Genomic DNA, 18,793 nt, shown 5'->3' with positions numbered 1-18,793 from the left:
AATAATGATTCCAGTGAGTTCCTATTTTCCAGATGAGGAAAAATGAGGCAGTGATAGATTTTTAACAACTATTTAATTAAAAAACCCTTCTCTACCTCTTTGTTACTGAATCCCAACCTCATGTGATATTTTTGGATATCCCTGAGATTAAAGGTAAATCAAACCGTGTCTTTCCATAGGTAGGTAACTTCCCTTTGTGATAACCTTGCTTCCAAATGTGGCATGCTGGGTTCAGTCTGAGTGGAAGGAAATCATGGGGAGACAGGCCAGTGACTTTATGAGAGATCTGATGTCTGTATTCACATCTCTTGTGAAAGTCCGAAGTTATTATTGAATTTCTCAGATTTATTTCACGTGTTATATGTATATATTCCCTAGTGAAAAGTTTTAGCTCTTTCTTTAACCAACATAGCATTATCTATGCATAGAGTAGATAAGCATTATATAGTCTATGTATTTTCATTCTCAAACACCAGCTTGAAGAGGAAAAATTCTCCTTTGTTCAGCTGTTTTTTTAGTTGACAATGCTCTAAAACAAGTAACATTTTGCATTTTTTACCACAATGTAAGTCAGTTAAATATACTTGATGTGATTAATTCCTAATATAAATGAACCATAAATATGCTGAAATATTCCTAAGAGTAGAGTTGTGTAAAAAAATGTTGTTAGGGTCATTATCAGGAGGCATAAATGGATACTATTAAGAACTTTATTTTAAACATTGTTAAAACCTTGGTGGGATGATATTATTATAGAAAGATTCTTCCTCAGTTGAAGCACCGGGCATGCGCAGAACAAGTTTGGATCAAGGAGTAAATGAGAGGAATGAAACAGAGAGGTGGAGATTGAAGACTAAATTAACGGCTGGCCCTTTTCTATTTTCAGTCTCTCCATGACTATATTTTGATTTCTTTATATGGTGCTTAAGGCTTAATTCCACTTCCCTTTTAGTCATACACTACTGACTTCTGTGGGGTTTATTTCCATTCAGTTCTATATATTCACCCTGCTGAAGCTCTCCCATGTTTCTGTGTCAGGAGGGGAAATACCTTATTACCTTCTTGTCTGTTTCACATTTAAAGTTTTTTCCCTCCCTGCCCTCTCTGTCTTGTACCTAATGAGCAAATTATCTAAAAATAGATACGTTCATCCTCCTACAAAATGTTGTATCTTCTCTAGATCGGAGGCCAGTGTAATTGTAAGAGACATGTGTCTGGCAGACAGTGCAATCAGTGCCAGAACGGATTCTACAACCTACAAGAGCGGGATCTTGATGGCTGCATTCCGTGCAACTGTAATGCCTCTGGGACAGTGGATGGAGATATTACCTGTCACCCAAATTCAGGCCAGTGCAAGTGCAAAGCAAACGTTATTGGTATGTGTAATGCAAAAGTTTGCAGTCACATCTCTATTACCATCTGGAATAAAATCCTCTATTTGATTTCTTCACTGAAGAGTAGAGCAAATTTCCTTGCTCAAGGCAGGCTGGGGAAAAAAAAAATTTGGATGAAATTAACTGTCTAAAAAATGACTAAATTAATAATTCTCTCAAACTACAGCTTGAAGCTTAGTTTAATCAACCCTTTAGAAGTTTCTTTATTCCGTAGATGCATTAGTTCACATGGTCCCATACTAATAAGTCATAGAAAAATATAATTTGCTTACTGCATAGATGTTTCTTTTAGAAAATTAGCACTTTTTCAAAATGGTTTACACTTAATGAGTTCTAAGCAAATCATTTCCATGCTAGTTTTCTTAATAGACCAAAATAAATGGATTTTTTTTTCAAAATATTCTGTGCTGCAGGGTCCTTTGTGATAAATCTTTCCATTTTTTTCTATTATATTTCTTTGAACTGTTCCTATGAAATGCAAAATAAGTCAACATAATTCCGCAGATCATGTATATTGCTAGGGTTAGTTATAAAGGGCCACATAATTTTAATTGTGTAATTCAGCACCAAGCTGATTATAATAAACAGCTACCTTTGGTGTTATTTATCATTTTTTTATACAGGACGTGCTTTTTTTGTTTGTTACTCCCACAGGTATTTTTCAGAAATTAGATTTGATTATAGTAATTTATTACATCCAACATTTTTGAGGGGAACCACAGCCATATAAGGACAAAATTTATCAAGTGCCTGAAATGCACTGTGTACATAATGCACTTTGAAATTTTGATGTATGAGAATATTATGAGAGGAAAGTTTCCAGAGAAAGTGAGTCTTGGATTGTAACTGAACACGTCTTGGTTCATACAGGAAGTTTAAAAAAGACCTTTACCTTTCTATTGCCATTCAAGACACCAAGTCTTCCATGGTTTTTCTAACACTGACCTGAACCTTATAATAATAAAAACATGCCTGGCAGACACACACACACACACACACACACACACACACACACACACACACATGCCCGCAAACGTGCATATACACAAACATACGAACATATCATTTGGAGTAACATTTTCATTTCTGTGATATAACACTAAAGCTCATTCTTTATCTTTTATATATGTTGGTATGCATACATCATTTTGTACAATTCAGCTAGACAAGCATTTCATTTCATTTCATCAAAAAGAATATGGGCTTGCACATATTCATGGTATTACACAAGATTTATAGTATTACACAATTTATGGTATTACACACGATTTCTCTGGTTTAAAGAAGATTAAATCAAAATCTTTACCAAAACTTGCCCTTATGCATTTTAAGCATACAAAAGCTAACTTTTCAGGGCCAAAAAGAAAAGAATAACTAACTTATAAATAGAAGCACACTTTTGTATAAGTTTATCTGTGATATTGAGTGAAGTCCTCCAAGTTCAATCCATACAGCATCCTTTGTTCTTTGATATAAAATATACTTTAAATTCAAGCTGTGAAAACAAAATTTAAAGAAAGAGCTTTAGGGACAATCAAATGGTTACAGCTCTGTATCAATAAAACCTTTCCTGTGGTAGTTAGATTCCAGAGCTTAAGGAAGGATCAAAGAATCAAACTTTACTATTTACTTAGAATTTGTTATGGCCTCCCTGCCATTTACCTGTGTTATTGGTTGATCCAGGTAGTTTTCAGCAGGAAAATATAAATACATACTTTTTGAAGATGAAATCATCGGTTTGATATTACTATCTCTAGGGTTATTTCTGCACATACAGTATTTTTTAATAGAAAAGTAAACTTGATATGTATATATATTTCTTTTTCTAATGCGACTAGCAAGTAACCTTATTCAATTTTACCTTGTTCATATGATTAAAAAAACAACAGAAAATACAAGTGTATGTTGTATGTGCTTCAGAAAGCAAACTGTTAGATTTAACAAAACTGTTAAAGCTTACTAATGATTCTATCACCAGTAAAATACATTAGCACCAATAATTTTATTAAAGTAGGTCATTCATCTAGAATAAAAAGGGAGAAGAATGTGAATTAAATGCCAAGTGTGCTAACTCGCCTGTACTTTTTAACACCGAATGTGATGCCCTGTAGGCCTTCCTGAGTATCGTTAGGAATAGATTACCTGTCAGGAATATGTATGGCATATTCAAATAAGCACTGTGCATATTTTTAAAACTGATATGATGTGAATCCATGTAGACCAATTTTAATAGTTCAAAATGAGTCATAATTCTTGTTAACAATACAGTTATTTTTAAAATTTGCAGCAATAGTGGTCCTTTTTTATTTTCCTTATTGAAATTAAATGATATGCCTTAGGTGAGTCATTCATCACTGTTAAAGAACTTGCCTTCCATTGGAGTTCTTGAATTTTTATCCATATATATACATATATATTATGCGTTTCCTTCCAGTTTAAGAAATGCTTTTCTGCATATGGTTTCCTGAGTGTGTTTTTGACTGTTATTTCATGACTAATTTTTTTTAATGCTATTATAGCTTGAAATAAATGTTTCAATAGATTCAACCTCACATAGTCACTTATTTAAATTCATGGATATGTGAAGACTAGCTAAAGAAAGTATTTTGCCTCTCAACATTTGCTATTCAATTTTTTTTATTCCTTTCCCTTGTAACACTCTTTTTTGAAACAAAACAAAGTTGTCAGATTTAAGTGTAGGTGATAAAACATTTTTCTCTGTATGTAAAATGTACATATGTTTGTACTCCTTTAAGTAGACGTAATGTAAACAGCAGAATTTACTTAGTGTTTAAAGAGGTATGTTCTGAATCACACAATATGACAAGCAATGTGATTGCTTTATGAGCCAAGGAGAGCATAATTTATGTTAATTGAAAATGATAAAATATAGGAGTGTATAAAAGCATTGAGACACAATTGCTCTGGATAACTTTTATTTATATTAATTATTTAATTGTGTGAGATTCAGAAGTAAGTATGTGTACTGTTATCACAAAAATAGTTATAGCTTAACATTTATTAAACATTTTGGGAGGAGGCTGATTTCTAGGAAAATAACTTACGTGGTAATATGCAGTTCTTCTGTATGGCTTTGAAAATGTATTTCACTCTCAACTTTTAAATGAACATACTTCGTTACTATGAAATAACTAAGAATAATGGTTTTAATATAGTTAAATAATTTTAAAATAATAGTTCTGATATTTGTTAAAGAGGAAAAGAGTTCCAATGTGTGCAACAGAAGCAATATTTGCATTAAGCATTTATCTTTGCATTAAGTAATGAATAAAATTTTATAGAGCACATTGCAAAAATAAAGTGGTATGTGAGTGCAAGTTAAGTATTGCCATCGTATTTTGAGTATATGATCAGCCCTCTTTGGCATTACTTGTGAAAAAATCACTCAACATTTTATTGTGCCTGTATTAAATGTGGACAGTAGCATTGTTTGTGCTACAGCTATCTTGAAAGCTTGAATGCAGTTGTTTTCACATCTTTACCTTTTTAAACACATTTTTCTGTTTAGGGCTTAGATGTGATCATTGCGATTTTGGATTTAAATTTCTCCAAAGTGTTAATGACGATGGCTGTGAGCCCTGCCAGTGTAACCTCCATGGCTCAGTGAACAAACTCTGCAATCCTCTTTCTGGGCAGTGTGAGTGCAAACAAGAAGTCAAAGGACTTCAGTGTGATACCTGCAGAGAACACTTTTATGGACTGGACACCACCGGTTGTAAGGCCTGTGACTGCGACGTAACTGGGTCCCGGTCTGGGACCGTCTGTGATGCTCGGACAGGACAGTGCATCTGTAATCCCAATGTTGGAGGGAGACGGTGCAGTGAATGTTTGGAGGGATACTTCTACCTACAGCAAAACAATTCTTTCCTCTGTCTGCCTTGTAACTGTGATAGGGCTGGGACAGTAAATGGCTCTCTGCTGTGTGACAAATCAACAGGACAGTGTCTCTGCAAATTAGGAGTAACAGGTCTTCGCTGTAATCAGTGTGAGCCTCACAGGTACCAACTGACCGTTGGCAATTTTCAAGGCTGCCAGATGTGTGAGTGTGACCCCTTGGGGACATTACCTGGGACCATTTGTGACCCAATCAGTGGCCAGTGCCTATGTTTGCCGCATCGTCAAGGAAGAAGGTGTAATCAGTGTCAACCAGGTAAGAGAGAAACGTGTTACATTTATTCCATATCAGGTGATTCCTCTTTGCTTCTCGGTCAGGACTTCTAAAAAATTGATCTCCAACACCTTTGTTGCATTTATATCATTATCTAATAGAGATATAACTATTTAGTTTATTTAAGATTATGTGGCATATTTGTGTTGCTGTATTTGGGAGTGACCCTTTAGATGAATGCCAGCCAATCAGACATTTCATAACTGAGACTTACTTTTATTTAATTTCTCAACTTGAAGTAAATCCCCTTTTAACAACTGAAAAAAAGCAAGAAAAGCAAGAATACATTTTATATTCTAGAGAAAGAGAAACTTGAGTTGATCATCCACACAATGCCAAATATTCAGATGATGAACTGATTTTCTGAATAAAAGCTGACCAAGTGTTTTTACTAAATGAGTTATATATTCTGGCATCAAATAGAAACATCTAAAATAATTTTTAATGCCATTAAATTAATAAAATAGGCTACTGTTCAGTCCTACTGTACCCATCTTTCCAGGTTTCCCAGTTGGAAGAAAGATGGACCCTATCCATAACTTTCTCCTTGACTTTATATGATTTAACTAAAGCAATATACTTCCTTTATAATACATTCATCATGATGTTATGATAAATATAAATATCGGTTGTTTAACAGCTGTACTAATTGTTGTCCTATCTAGCAAAATCAGCTCTGAGTTATCTGAACCTGTGAAAATGAGGGTGATGCAAATTCAGAAGGGTGATTTGCCTGCCAGGGAAGGGTAGGACTAAAGTCTTGTTTTGCATAACAAGGAATTCGGCTTAGGAGAATTGAACCAAACCTCTCCCTTGGCATTGGTCAGTGTGACAAGTAAATCCAAAGAGACAGAAAAGAAATGATGAATAGTTAATTCTCTTTGAGATAAAATATCAGAAAAAAATGTGAACTAGCTTCAACATAAATGGAGGCATTATTATCAGTGAATGTCCCATAAAACCTTATATGGAACAACACAGTCAGGACTCAGGAACTAGAAAACTCTCATTGATATGTATTCATTCATTCATTCCCACCCTCTGTCTCTTTCTGCAGAAGGGCACTCTGCTTCTCTCTTCCTCTCTGCGTGGTTATGTAGCCACCCCTGTCTCCTGAGTTTGCTTACGGTTCTAGTTGCAGCTATACAGAGAGACATTAGCTGCTTCTCGGTTACAGTTCCAAGAGTGAGATTCTAATTGACTCAGTTTTGTCGGGGTGGCCATGTCTGAGCCAATTCACTGTGGCCAGTGGTGTCAGGATCACATACAATAAGCATGGCTTCTAGGGACCACTCCTTCAGGTAGGAGCAAGGTAGTAAGTATCCCAGAAAACAGGAAGATTATTGAGAGTTGACCAGATGGCCCACCTGACAGCTGCAGCATACTACGTTCTTTCAGCTTCAGATTTATCCTTCCCAATTTGCAATCAATTATTATTTTTTATATCCTAAGATGACTTTTTTTTTTTCACTATTTATTAACATCTCTAATTTTGGAAAGAAAGTAGTCAGTTTCCTGCACAAATAACCATGATGTATATAACCTTCTTTGTAAATAAACCAGCAAAAGTTAACAGAGCAAATGTTATATGCTTTTGAGTCGTTATCCATGGTTCAAATTTATTGAGTGTTTCATTCTGACCTAGAATATAGCTATGCCACAGAACTAGAGACCAGTGGGCTCAAATCAGAACAGGAGGATCAGGGGTAGAAAAAAGAAACTGATAAATTTCTTGGATAGAGTTCTATTGGAGAGTTTTGATTCCTAGAAATATCTAAGAGATTCCTAGAAAACTAAGCAGAGGCAAATTTTTCAAGAAAGGAAATATAATCAAGCATATTATAGGGTATAACTGTGAAATAGATTTATGTAGTCATAATAAGATAATCTCTGAAAAGTGATTTAACCAACTAAAGGGATGATTGAGGAGGAGGTATAAAGAGCTCAATATTCATTTTCTATAGTAGAAAGACAGTAGTCTAAATTTTAAAAGTTGAGATGTAACAATACATGTATGTTATTCAGAAATAGAGAAATGAAAGCCAGAAGAAACATCTATAGGAGTTGAAGGTGATTGCTCTAGGCAGGGAAATTCCTGGGAGAAGGATGGAGCTGCAGGCTGCCATTTTACATTCTGAGTCTTTAAGTTCTATTTGATTTTAAAAACTATCTGCACGTAAATTTTGACAGAAATAAAAATTTAAAAATTACTGGAAAAATCATAGTCAATTCTCATGGTCTCCTGACCCCTTTCTCTTGGGGATTTATCTGGTATAGTGTTGTTTTTTTAGGAGAATAATTTCTTACTAGCTATTTGCCTAAGTACAGATGACACAAAACTCCTCTCCAAAGGTGTCTGACAAACTGTCCTCTCTTTTAAGGAGGCTATGGAATGGGGATCATCACTATCAATGAAAATAATTATCATATTTAAAGTTACCTTGTATTTTATTTACTAGTGCCGTTGTCTTAGTTCCTTTGAGTTTTGATATCTTGACAGTAAGGATTATATTATGCAACTTACATAGCCACAATATTGATATAATTCCTTGTATATTGCATGCAGTCAGTAAATGGTTTGTTTAATTGAAATGAGAAATAATCAGGAGTTTTAACAGGGACATCTGTATTAGGTAGGGTTCTCCAGAGAAAAAGAACCAATAGGAGATGTCTGTGTGTATATACATACATACATGCATATATATATATGTATTTTTTTTCCACTGAATATATTCGTCCATGGGAGGATCTGAACTCCTGATCCTCCTGTTCTGATTTAAGCCTGTTGATCTGTAGTTCTGTCGCATGCTGTATCCTAGGTCTTACTTTTGCAGCTGTACTGAAGATTTCCTTCACATCTCCTGTGGTGGATCCCCTGTTTCCTGAATCCTATGTGTTCTTTTTTCTTGATTTATTTGTGTCTTTGGTAGAGCAAATGCTCCAGTAGCTTCTGAAAGGAGTATAGGGGAGGAAAGTGATTTTTTTTTAGAATTTTGAACACCTGAAATTATCTTTATTCCATACTCATAACTGTTTGAAATTGTACCATTATATAGAATCCTTTTCACTCAATAAATTTATTTCACCATTATCTTCTAGCAGTACCAACTAGATTCTTGTTTCTTTCTCTTTTTTTTACATTCCAGAAGCTTTACCATTTCTATATCCCTCATTTCAGAAAATTTCATGATGAGTTGCTTTTTCGATAGATACTTTTTCTGATAATTCAGTGGGGCATTTTGTCTGTAGATTAATGTTCTTATGTTTTGGGAAAAGCTATAAAACACCTTCATAGCAACATCTAGACCAGTGTTTGACTGAACAATTGGACACCAAATCTAGCCAAGTTGATCCATAAAATTAACCATCACAGGTACCCTTTCATATAATCCCCCTGTTCACTGTAGCACTTCATCCCTGTACCTGTTGAGTACCAACCCCCTCTGGCATAACTTCTAAAGAGAAAACTCATTTTCTTTTCCCAAAATGTGAGAGGGAAAACCTTCTGTTTGGGGAAAGTCACACCTGCCTTCAGAAATCTCTGAAGCCTTCAGTTTCACTTTTTTCCCAGAGTTATGAAAACCTGCGTCAATTAGCTTATTGTTGGCCTGTCCACCTGCAAGTGCTTGGCTTTTACTTGTAGACATCTGTCCTTAGCGGCAATTTCCTCTTCTGTTCTTTTTTTTTTTTCTTTTATTTAATTTTTTGGACTTTAGAAGGGAAAAATTGTCAATCAACCAAGCTTAACTGAAAATGTTACCCTAGTATTTTCTGGGTTTAATCTTTTCAGATCAAATCCTTGCAGTCATCCTTGAGTTTTCCCATAATTCTTGTCTCTTCTATCAAAATCAATCTTGTTGGTTTCACATATATCCAGGATTTGACCACTTCTCACCACCCTCACTTATCCATCTTGGTCCAAGCCGTGGTCACGTTTCTCCTGGACTATCCCAATAGCTGCCTGAACTCCCTGTTTCTCCTCTTTATCCTTCTCCAACATGCAGGCAAAGTGATGTGTTCAGACTTCGGTCAGATGATATCACCGTACCCTGCACTGGCTCTCCATCATTGTAGGGAAACAGCAAAGTTGATGGACTCTAATGGCCCCCATGATCTGTAATGCCCATGACCTCATTTCCAGACATAGGTTGTTCCTCTCCAGCCTACAAGTCTCATTGCTTTTCTCACGTTGTTCAGTGCTCTATATCAGGGCATGGAGCACATCACCATACTGGGGGGTCCATATATATTTCCTGAACTAGTGAATGACTACATTGAAGAATACCTCTATGCCCTTCTCCTCTTTTTAGTCATGGGCATAGTGCAAGCCTGTGAGTGTTTCTTTAGCTACACAGAGGGAGGATATGGCATTCTACCTTGCAAGGGAGGAAAGACACTAGTGGCCTAAGGACCTAATGCAGTTTTTGGCACAAGGTATTCTGTACACATATGCATAGCCTATGGAAAAGTCAAAGTGTGTTTGTGGACCTCTTTTTTTTTTTCCTTTCTTTTTTCTGTTCTGCATTTTTCTAGCTTCAGAAACTACTTTGAATTTTGTTTTCTGGGTTTTATCGTCTCTGCCCTTGAAACTTAGATTGAAAAAAAGAAACCCTGATCCTGAAGTATCTTTATTATAAACGGATGCTTCATGGTAGCCAGCCTTGCAGTGGGCACATTAAAATGCACTGCTGCAATCGGAAGCTTTCTTTCTACTTCTTTAAACACATCTGAGAGAACTAGATTATATCCTACAGGGGGGAACACCACGCTGATGTGTGCGAGCATCGAGGCGCGGAGGGAGCAGGACGGATAGTGGTGGTGAACGAGGGAGCCCAAGGACTCCAGCCTGCCTTTTTCATCTGTGATTGTAAATATCACTGACCATCCTAAACTAGTACACATGGACTCTTGTCCTACTTTCGTAAAAAGCATTTATTAAGGAAGGTGCATATAATGAAACCTCATGTATTATTAACCTAACCTTACTAGGAATGTACAAGGAATAGGCTTAATTCAATGAAAATTTATAGGCAATTTGTTAAAGCAGCAGTGCACATTAGAAGGTACATTAGAGCCACACTGGTTTTAATATGCCATTCAATAACTCGAAAAGAGGTTAAGAATGCTGCTTAACCTCCATTAAGTATTTTTAAAATGCTTTAATTTAAAATTATTTGGAGTGTGTGTACATATATGAATGTACACATACCTACACTCATAAATAGAGCACTGAATATGTTTTCCCGGTTCGTTTTTTCAGGACTGGATGACCTCATAACATTTGGCAGCAGGCACTTAATCAGAGGCCAGGCCGAGAAAGGCAGGGAACGGTGTCAAGGCATCCCCAGCCAGTGACCCACCCTTGTCCTTGAGAACTAGAGGCAGGGAGGGTTTATTGAGGATCCTGCAGCTTTGGAATAAAATAAAGGCTAATTTATAATGAAAACGGCTTCACATGACATGTTTCGTGCTATTAGGACAATTCCTCATGCTTCCCTCTGGTATTTATTTACTTTGGGTTTGCTTTTATAACTCATACAGACCATTAGAAAATAAAGTATCTTGTTTCATTAAGAAGCGTATCATATTTGTCAAGAAATGAGCTCATCAACCAGAATTGCATGCAAGACCCTGCCAATGGAATTAGAATTAGATGGCTGATACTCCACTAAAAACCAGTGCATCAAAGTTGAGATCCGATTATGACACATGCCCCAGTGTTCGGTGAAACGGCTTTTCCAGATTAGCATGTTTTTCACAGAAAGACCACAGAGTAAGAGCCTTTTCCTTCATAAACCACCAGGAAGGAATCTTGTCATAGGAAATACGGATTACAATCCTACGCACATCTGGGGAAAAAAAAAAAAAAAAAAAAAAAGGATATTGGCGGGTCATTATTTAAATTTTAGGAAAATCCCACTTTCATTGAAAACTGCCTAGTAAAAATTACAATGATGATAATAGATAATATTTACCAAATGTATACTGTATGCCAGACCCTGGAATAGTGTTTTATCTAAAAAAATTCCATTTAATATGCACACTATTTCTATGATGGAAGGACCAGTATTATTTCCTTAGGGGAAATGGAATCTCATTAAGTAGAAGAGCCCATTTACAAGTCCAAGTCCATCTGACCCCAGAATCTGCACTCTGAAAGAGTGAAACTTTTATTCTGAATAACTCTTTATTTGTTATAAACATTCACTTAACAAATATTTGAGGGTGGGTTGAAATAGAGACTCTTACAAGTGTCTGTAACCTCCCCCCAACGCTCAAACTCATCTCAACCCATGTTTCTCGCTACTGCTTCAGGTCCTGGGATATTTCATTTGTTATGCTGAATCTGAGTAATAGTTACAAAATAAAAATGAACAGAGCTGTGAGCAGGTACAGTGATCAAGTAATGAAGATCTGACTGAGGGGTCTAGAAATGGGCTTACTCCATGGACAAAGTTAGAGAAGTGTTTGAGATGTTTGCCATGGCATAGGACAGAGACTTTAGAGCATGCATCTGAAAAACATTGAGACTGAGAAAAGTGAGAGCAAAGAAAAAGTTTTGCTGTGGATTATGAATATACATGTGTATCTGTGCACTGTAATCTCTCAGACATAATCAAGCAGAGCTGTGCTTCTTTATATTCATTGTTGTTACTGGATTTGATTCTTAGAGAATGTACTTATGAAGGCTTCTCATGGATACTCAAATAGGAAAACCAGGTTTTTTATAAAACAGAATGTCCAATAGAATAATTTCCCTTATATAAGCATCTTATTCTATCCTTCATTCTACGAACTGGAGACATATTTTTGGAGTGATATTTTCTTTCTGAAGCTCTGTTCCATCCGTTGATCTGGCAAGGATTACATTTTGAATTTATCGTGCTTATCCATATACATTTCCTACTAATCCTCCCTGATACCCTACCTCTTCTAACCACTCTCATGACTCACAGATTTATGTTTACCATTTTCTTTTCAGTATTAAAGATACCATCTGATAATTGTAAAGAGTAACAGGTATCCTCCCATCCATCTACTCATACATCCTTTCAGCCATCTATCCATTTCCTTCATATATCCATTTTTTTTCAATTAACATCTATTGAATAAATTACTATACACCAGAGCCTGTGCTGCTGTAAGATATACAACCAGAAATATATTAAGGCATTACAGTTTAGTAGGGGAAACTGACTCATATGTAAATATAACATATTTGTGATAAGTGCAATATTAGAAATGCACAAGATAGAGAAGTAGTAAAATGAAGGGACTGATTAATTCTTGAAGGCTGGGAGACATAAAGAACGTAGTAGTGTTTCCTGAGTTGGGTTTTAAAAACAAATAGGATTCGGCAAGGTATTCACGTAGGGGAAGCAGTCCAGGAAGAAGCAATAGAAGCAGGGCATTTACATCTAAACTAATCGAAAATGAGTTTTTCAAATGTTTAAAGAGAAATGATAGCTTGAGATGAATAATCATATTTATTTATGCATTTGTTAACATTTGGTCAAATCTATGAATAATAATTTTAGCATGATTTTTATACAAAACCACCAAATGAAGGAAAATTATTGTTATTTTAATTTGAAAATTAGCATCATCTCCTACACTTCATTTTGAAAAGATTGACTTGCAAAACCATTTCTCAAATAGTCTTTTGTTGCCTTGGGTAGGTGAGCCACAAATTCCTCCCTAGACTTTTCTCTTAACATGGTGTCCATTCTCTGGTTTAAGATAAGAATTGTTTCTTCTAAATGGCTCATAATTAGTGCTTAGCCTCAAGCTCTGCCCTCCTTTTCTGAATAAGGCCTAGAGGTTAAACTTGTTTTCTCTGTCCCATTTCCAGACCTTAGCAAAGCCTAGTTGTTCACGGTCCTCAGGAGGGACATTGCTAGGAAATGGGCTCTTCTTTTATGCCCAAGACAGGTACTCTGCTGTGTAAATAGCCACTACAGGAGAGGATACCAGCTGCCTGGCTAATAACTTTGAACTTTAAGGATGCTGTAAGCCTTCTCCTGGATAAAGCAATACTCTTTTATGATATGGGTGACTTTTTGCGTTAGCTGTATAACACATTGTTTCCCACATGAGACTTGTCTGGTCTGGGACTGGAGTTAGAAAGAAAACTGGAGAAAAGAAGAAACTTTAGTGGGCTGATTTGGGCTCTCTATGTGTGAGCTCTCAGCCCTGCATAATGGAAGATAATACCTTTGTCCTAATGACCGTGCTTTAAACTGTGGTACAAAATCACCCATGGAAAGAAGTCTCCAAAAGACCAGTTAAAATGATGCAGACATGCACTTGGGGAAGATGAAGTGGAGCTAATGGAGGGAGATCAGAAATCTATTGAGTTTAAAAAAAAAAAAATAGAAAGAAAGAAATTAAGGTCAGTTATCTTTAAGCTACACTCAGGAGCTTAAGTTTAAGTGGGAGGGAAGGGAAAATGTTTTCTGTAGTTAGGAGTCATAAAAAGAGAGGTAATGGTCTAGAATTAGGCACATTCAGGTAAGGCAGGAAGTAATCGTTGAGCAGGAAAGTACCTGAGTCATCCTAATCAGAACTGCTTGCTGGTGGGAGGCAGCCGCATAGCACAGGGAGATCAGCTCGGTGCTTTGTGACCACCTGGAGGGGTGGGATAGGGAGGGTGTGAGGGAGGGAGATGCAAGAGGGATGAGTTGTGGGAACATATGTGTATGTGTAGCTGATTCACTTTGTTGTAAAGCGGAAGCTAACACACCATTGTGGGGCAATTATACTTCAATAAAGATGTTTAAAAAAAAAAAAAAAATAGGACAACTGAAATACTGGTGGGATTAACCTTTATAATCATGCTGCTGAGAGGAGGAGGGGAATTAACCCTAAGACAAATTCCAATGTAGTCTTTTCCTTGAAGCCCTAACCTCCAGGCTGCAGCCTCCCTGGGTGCTTTAATACCTTTCTTGTTCTTCTCTGCTGATACCTCTGATTTTTCTGTGCCCTTCTTTAGTCTCCAAAACTTGGGCAACCTAATCTTCTGCACCTAAATCTACACTCCTGGTCTTTACAGATTCATCTAACAAATCATTTCTTGTAAAAATCCTTCCTAGCTGTTCTAGAATTCTCTGTGGCTTGAACCTATTGCAAAAAGTCCAAATTAATTCTACTTCTAAGTATCTGTGCTAATGGGGAATTTATCCAAATTGGAGAGCTGTTAGTACATGAATGATGCCATCATCATGAACCTTAAGGACCTAGGTACCTTCACATGAGGGAAAATACATAGAATCCCAGCCACAATGGTCTTGAGTCTAAAATAGAAGCCTTCTACATTTGTGATTTTGATCACATCGTGAGTCAGATAGGAAAATATGTAGTAACTGTCAGGGCCATACTCTATTTCTGGCAACACATATAAAGCAAATTGCTGTTGGTGAATGCAAAGAAGCAAAGGGCAGAATCTAGTTGGAAATTACTATCAAAAATGATAGTCTTAGTTCTCTCCAATTGAATGGCACAGATTTTGAGCTTCTTTCTTTTCTATTTTACTCCTCCTGAAACTTTTTAAGAGAGAATATGCAGGGCCTAGGAGAAGAATAACAAATTAATTGTTGATAGCTGTAAAAGAATGGCTTGTTTTCAACTAGAGCCTCAAATGAATTTTGCAGTGTTCCAATTACTTTTGGTTTTTCCCCTAAAGAATAGATAACACAGGGTGATTCCCTCTGTGCTCACGCTTTTTCTCTCTTTCAATATCACTGATATTTTATATATGTAAGCTAGTGATCCTCACAATTGTACAACTTATTTTCATTTGCCAGAGCTTTATTCATTGTTTCAATAAAATTCCTTGTAACATTATGCACACGCTTGTGTGTGTATATATGTGTATGTGCGTATATATGTGTATATACACGTACATGCACAAACACACATATCACACAACACCCAGAACCATTTCTCCCTCATACGCCTGCTTCATCATCCAAATGTCCAATGCATTTCTAATTTTATAACTGTTGATTTCCACCTTCTGGGTGCAAGAAATTTTAAGTAACTGGAAGATATTTTTGAATCATATTTTATTTCCCTTCTTTTTCTATAAGAAAAAATACAGATTTTATAATTAATCTAAATTCTGTTTTTGTTTTTTGTTTTTGTTTTTTTAATATAGTACTTGTGGGGATCAATGCCTACCTAATAATTTGGTGCAGTTTTGTGAATTCCAGTGTTCGAGTGCCTCCTTTGTGACAAGCACTGTATTGGATGCTGGGTAGACAATGATGAATTAATCAGATGAGGTTCCTGCCTTCAGGGTGGTTACAGTCTGGTGGAAATGAGATTAACTGTAATTTTCATCAGCACTCTATAGGAAATAGAATGCTGTGAAACTAACAGGCATACCTAAACTAGCCCAGAATAGGTTACTGGAGGAAGTCACAAGATCTGATATGCATAGAGTGAGCTAAGCAGAAAAGGTGGGTCCAAATCATTTCAGCAGACAGAACTGCCCATGAAAAGCGTTTAGGCATCCAGAAGAGAATGAAGTATGACTGGGGCAGATGGGATGAGTTGTAAAATGAAGCTAGGGAGAGAGGCAGGACCTTACTGGAAGGTTGGAAGCTGTGCTAGGGTTTATTTTTTTCCTAAAGGGAGTAGGAAGTTATCAGGTAATTTGAAACAGAGGAATGAGGTGTTCAATCTACACTCTGAAAAAGATGGTTCCAGCTACACTGTGAAGAATAGATTGGAGGAGGACAAGAGGGGCGCTAGGGGATGAGACAGCCTCTGTGGTTGAGATGCCTGGGTTTGAATCTGCTATTTGTCAACTCTATCATTTTAGGAAAGTTTGTTAACCTTCCTAACCTTCAGCTGTCTAATTTATGTAATGGACATAATAATGCCTGAATTATTAGCATTGCTAACAGTGAGAACTAAATGAGACAGTGAATATAAAGCTTTTATCATAGCCTCTGGTACACAGTGTTAACTGTAGAAAACTTGGTAGTGACTTTAACCAGGGAGGTGGCAGTGGGGATGGAGAGTAGAAGATTTAAAATTCTTAGAAGACAGTATTCATAGGACTTGGTAATTTGCTATATGTAGGGGCACCGGGAAGTGAAGGACTCAAGGGTTGCCAGTTTTAGCAAAATACAGGATGCTCAGTTAAATTTCAATTTCAAATGATAATTTTTTAATACAAGCAAATATCACATGGGACATACTTTTACTAAAATAATCATTGGTTATCAGAAATTCAAATTTAACTGGGCATCCTGTATTTTATCAGGCTCTCCTACCAGAGATGTCTCAGAGTTCTAGCTGAAGCAACTGAAGCAATAGATGGTGGTGCTATTTGCTGAAACAGAGATGATTAGAGGAGGGACCAGTCTTCAGTGGAAAGATCATGAAGTAGGTTTTACATACACTGAATCGTAGGTGCCAGGAAGACACCCAGTTACAACGTCAATTATTTACTCAACTTTTCTTTGGCCATAATTGGCATACTGATAAAGAACAGCTACAGCCACGTTGGTACGGGGACTTAGATAGTGCCGTGGTAGAGCATTCTGTTTTTCAATGTAATCAAAATGTTATTTTTTAAAGAAAAGACTGGGTAGAAAGTATAATAAAAACTTTTCATTGCTTCATTTCCAGGTTTTTATATTTCTCCAGGCAATGCCACTGGCTGCCTGCCATGTTCATGCCACAAGACTGGTGCAGTTAATCACATCTGTAATAGCTTGACTGGTCAGTGTGTTTGCCAAGATGATTCCATTGCTGGGCAAAGTTGTGACCATTGTAAAGAACTTTACTTTGGATTTGATCCTCTAGCTGGAAGGTAAGTGTTTATAAGAATTAATAATTAAATACTTTTACTAAATTATATTTGTAATTACTTTTTTTTTTTTTAACTAACAGTGATTTTTTGGCAGTATCTTTTGTAAAAAGGAATATTTTCTGTCCTCCTTAGTCTGTGGATATATTCTTTTATTCTTTGATGTCTGCACTTATTAAACATAATAGTAATCTTTGCATATCTCCTAGAGTTCCAATCTATGGGTTGCTGTACATTGATAAATGTGTCCAGTATTAGGGCCTGGGAATATTTAATAAGGTAAAATCCTTTTTCTGTGAAGAACTCAAAATTTGGATGTGGAGAAAGACAGGTAAAGAAATATCCATAGAAGTAAATACACAAGCACATACACACAGGCTAGGATAGGTATCATATGTGTGTATATACTTTGTTCTACACGGCCCCTGAATTTATTACTGCATTCATTTATGTTCCTTTTGCCTTTCTAATTTAGGTTTAAAGACTGGAAGATGAGAAACATATCTTTGAATTCAGTGATAAGATTTTTTTTTCCCAGTGTGTAAAGTACCTTCTGAAAGTAAATTAACCACTTTTCAAAGTTACACTGTCTTTAATGTTCTACTTCTTACTTCCTGTGTATCTGTGGGCATTTGCTTTCATGCAGATGTGTTCATTGCTGTACTTTTAAAGGTGTGCTGGAATGCCAATTCCATGTGTGTTTTCTTGGTCTGGTCAGATTATAAATTTGTCTAGGATTGGGACTGTATCCATGAATTCTTTGACGTTCCTATCCCCAAGAAACTAGTGTTGTGTCTGCACACACCAACCAAATCTGTTTCCCAATATGTGTCTGTGTGTGTTTATAAATATAAATGCTAAGTACTCAAGGGTTTGAGATTATTTTTTCAACTCATCGTCCCCCTGCTGCCTGCCTTTTGGCTGTTACACTCTTCATTAACAACTTGATTAGAGTGTGGACAGTGTGATGGGGTAAATTATTGAAAAAGAACTCAAGCTAGTTCATTTGGCTTTCTACTAAAATTCAATTTGATTAAAAAACTTTAATATAATATTTAAAATATTTATTAAAACAACTTTATGTTCTTATTACATTTTTTTTTAAATTATTTATTTATTTATTTATGGCTGTGTTGGGTCTTCGTTTCTGTGCGAGGGCTTTCTCTAGTTGCGGGCCTCTCACTACCGCGGCCTCTCTAGTTGCGGAGCACAGGCTCCAGACACACAGGCTCAGTAGTCATGGCTCACGGGCCCAGTTGCTCTGCGACACGCGGGATCTTCCCAGACCAGGGCTCGAACCCGTGTCTCCTGCATTGGCAGGCAGATTCTCAACCACTGCGCCACCAGGGAAGCCCCTTATTACATATCTTATTTTTCAAATCCATGCTG

General features: G+C 36.4%; 1 protein-coding gene across 1 annotated transcript in view; it reads left to right on the top strand.

Moving 5' to 3' along the window:
* The window catches only part of USH2A (usherin), a 795,289-nt gene that overhangs the window by 154,661 nt on the left and 621,835 nt on the right, over positions 1 to 18,793 (top strand). Inside the window, exons 11-13 of the mRNA XM_061185303.1 lie at positions 1,181 to 1,376; positions 4,924 to 5,565; positions 17,224 to 17,407. Coding sequence (XP_061041286.1) covers positions 1,181 to 1,376; positions 4,924 to 5,565; positions 17,224 to 17,407 — 1,022 coding nt within the window. The remainder of the gene's footprint in view (positions 1 to 1,180; positions 1,377 to 4,923; positions 5,566 to 17,223; positions 17,408 to 18,793) is intronic.

Source organism: Eubalaena glacialis, chromosome 3 (genome assembly GCF_028564815.1).
Source record: "Eubalaena glacialis isolate mEubGla1 chromosome 3, mEubGla1.1.hap2.+ XY, whole genome shotgun sequence".
Taxonomy (NCBI): Eukaryota; Metazoa; Chordata; class Mammalia; order Artiodactyla; family Balaenidae; genus Eubalaena; species Eubalaena glacialis.
The sequence above is the reverse complement of the archived record's forward strand: the minus strand, read 5'-3'. Positions and strand labels throughout refer to the sequence as shown.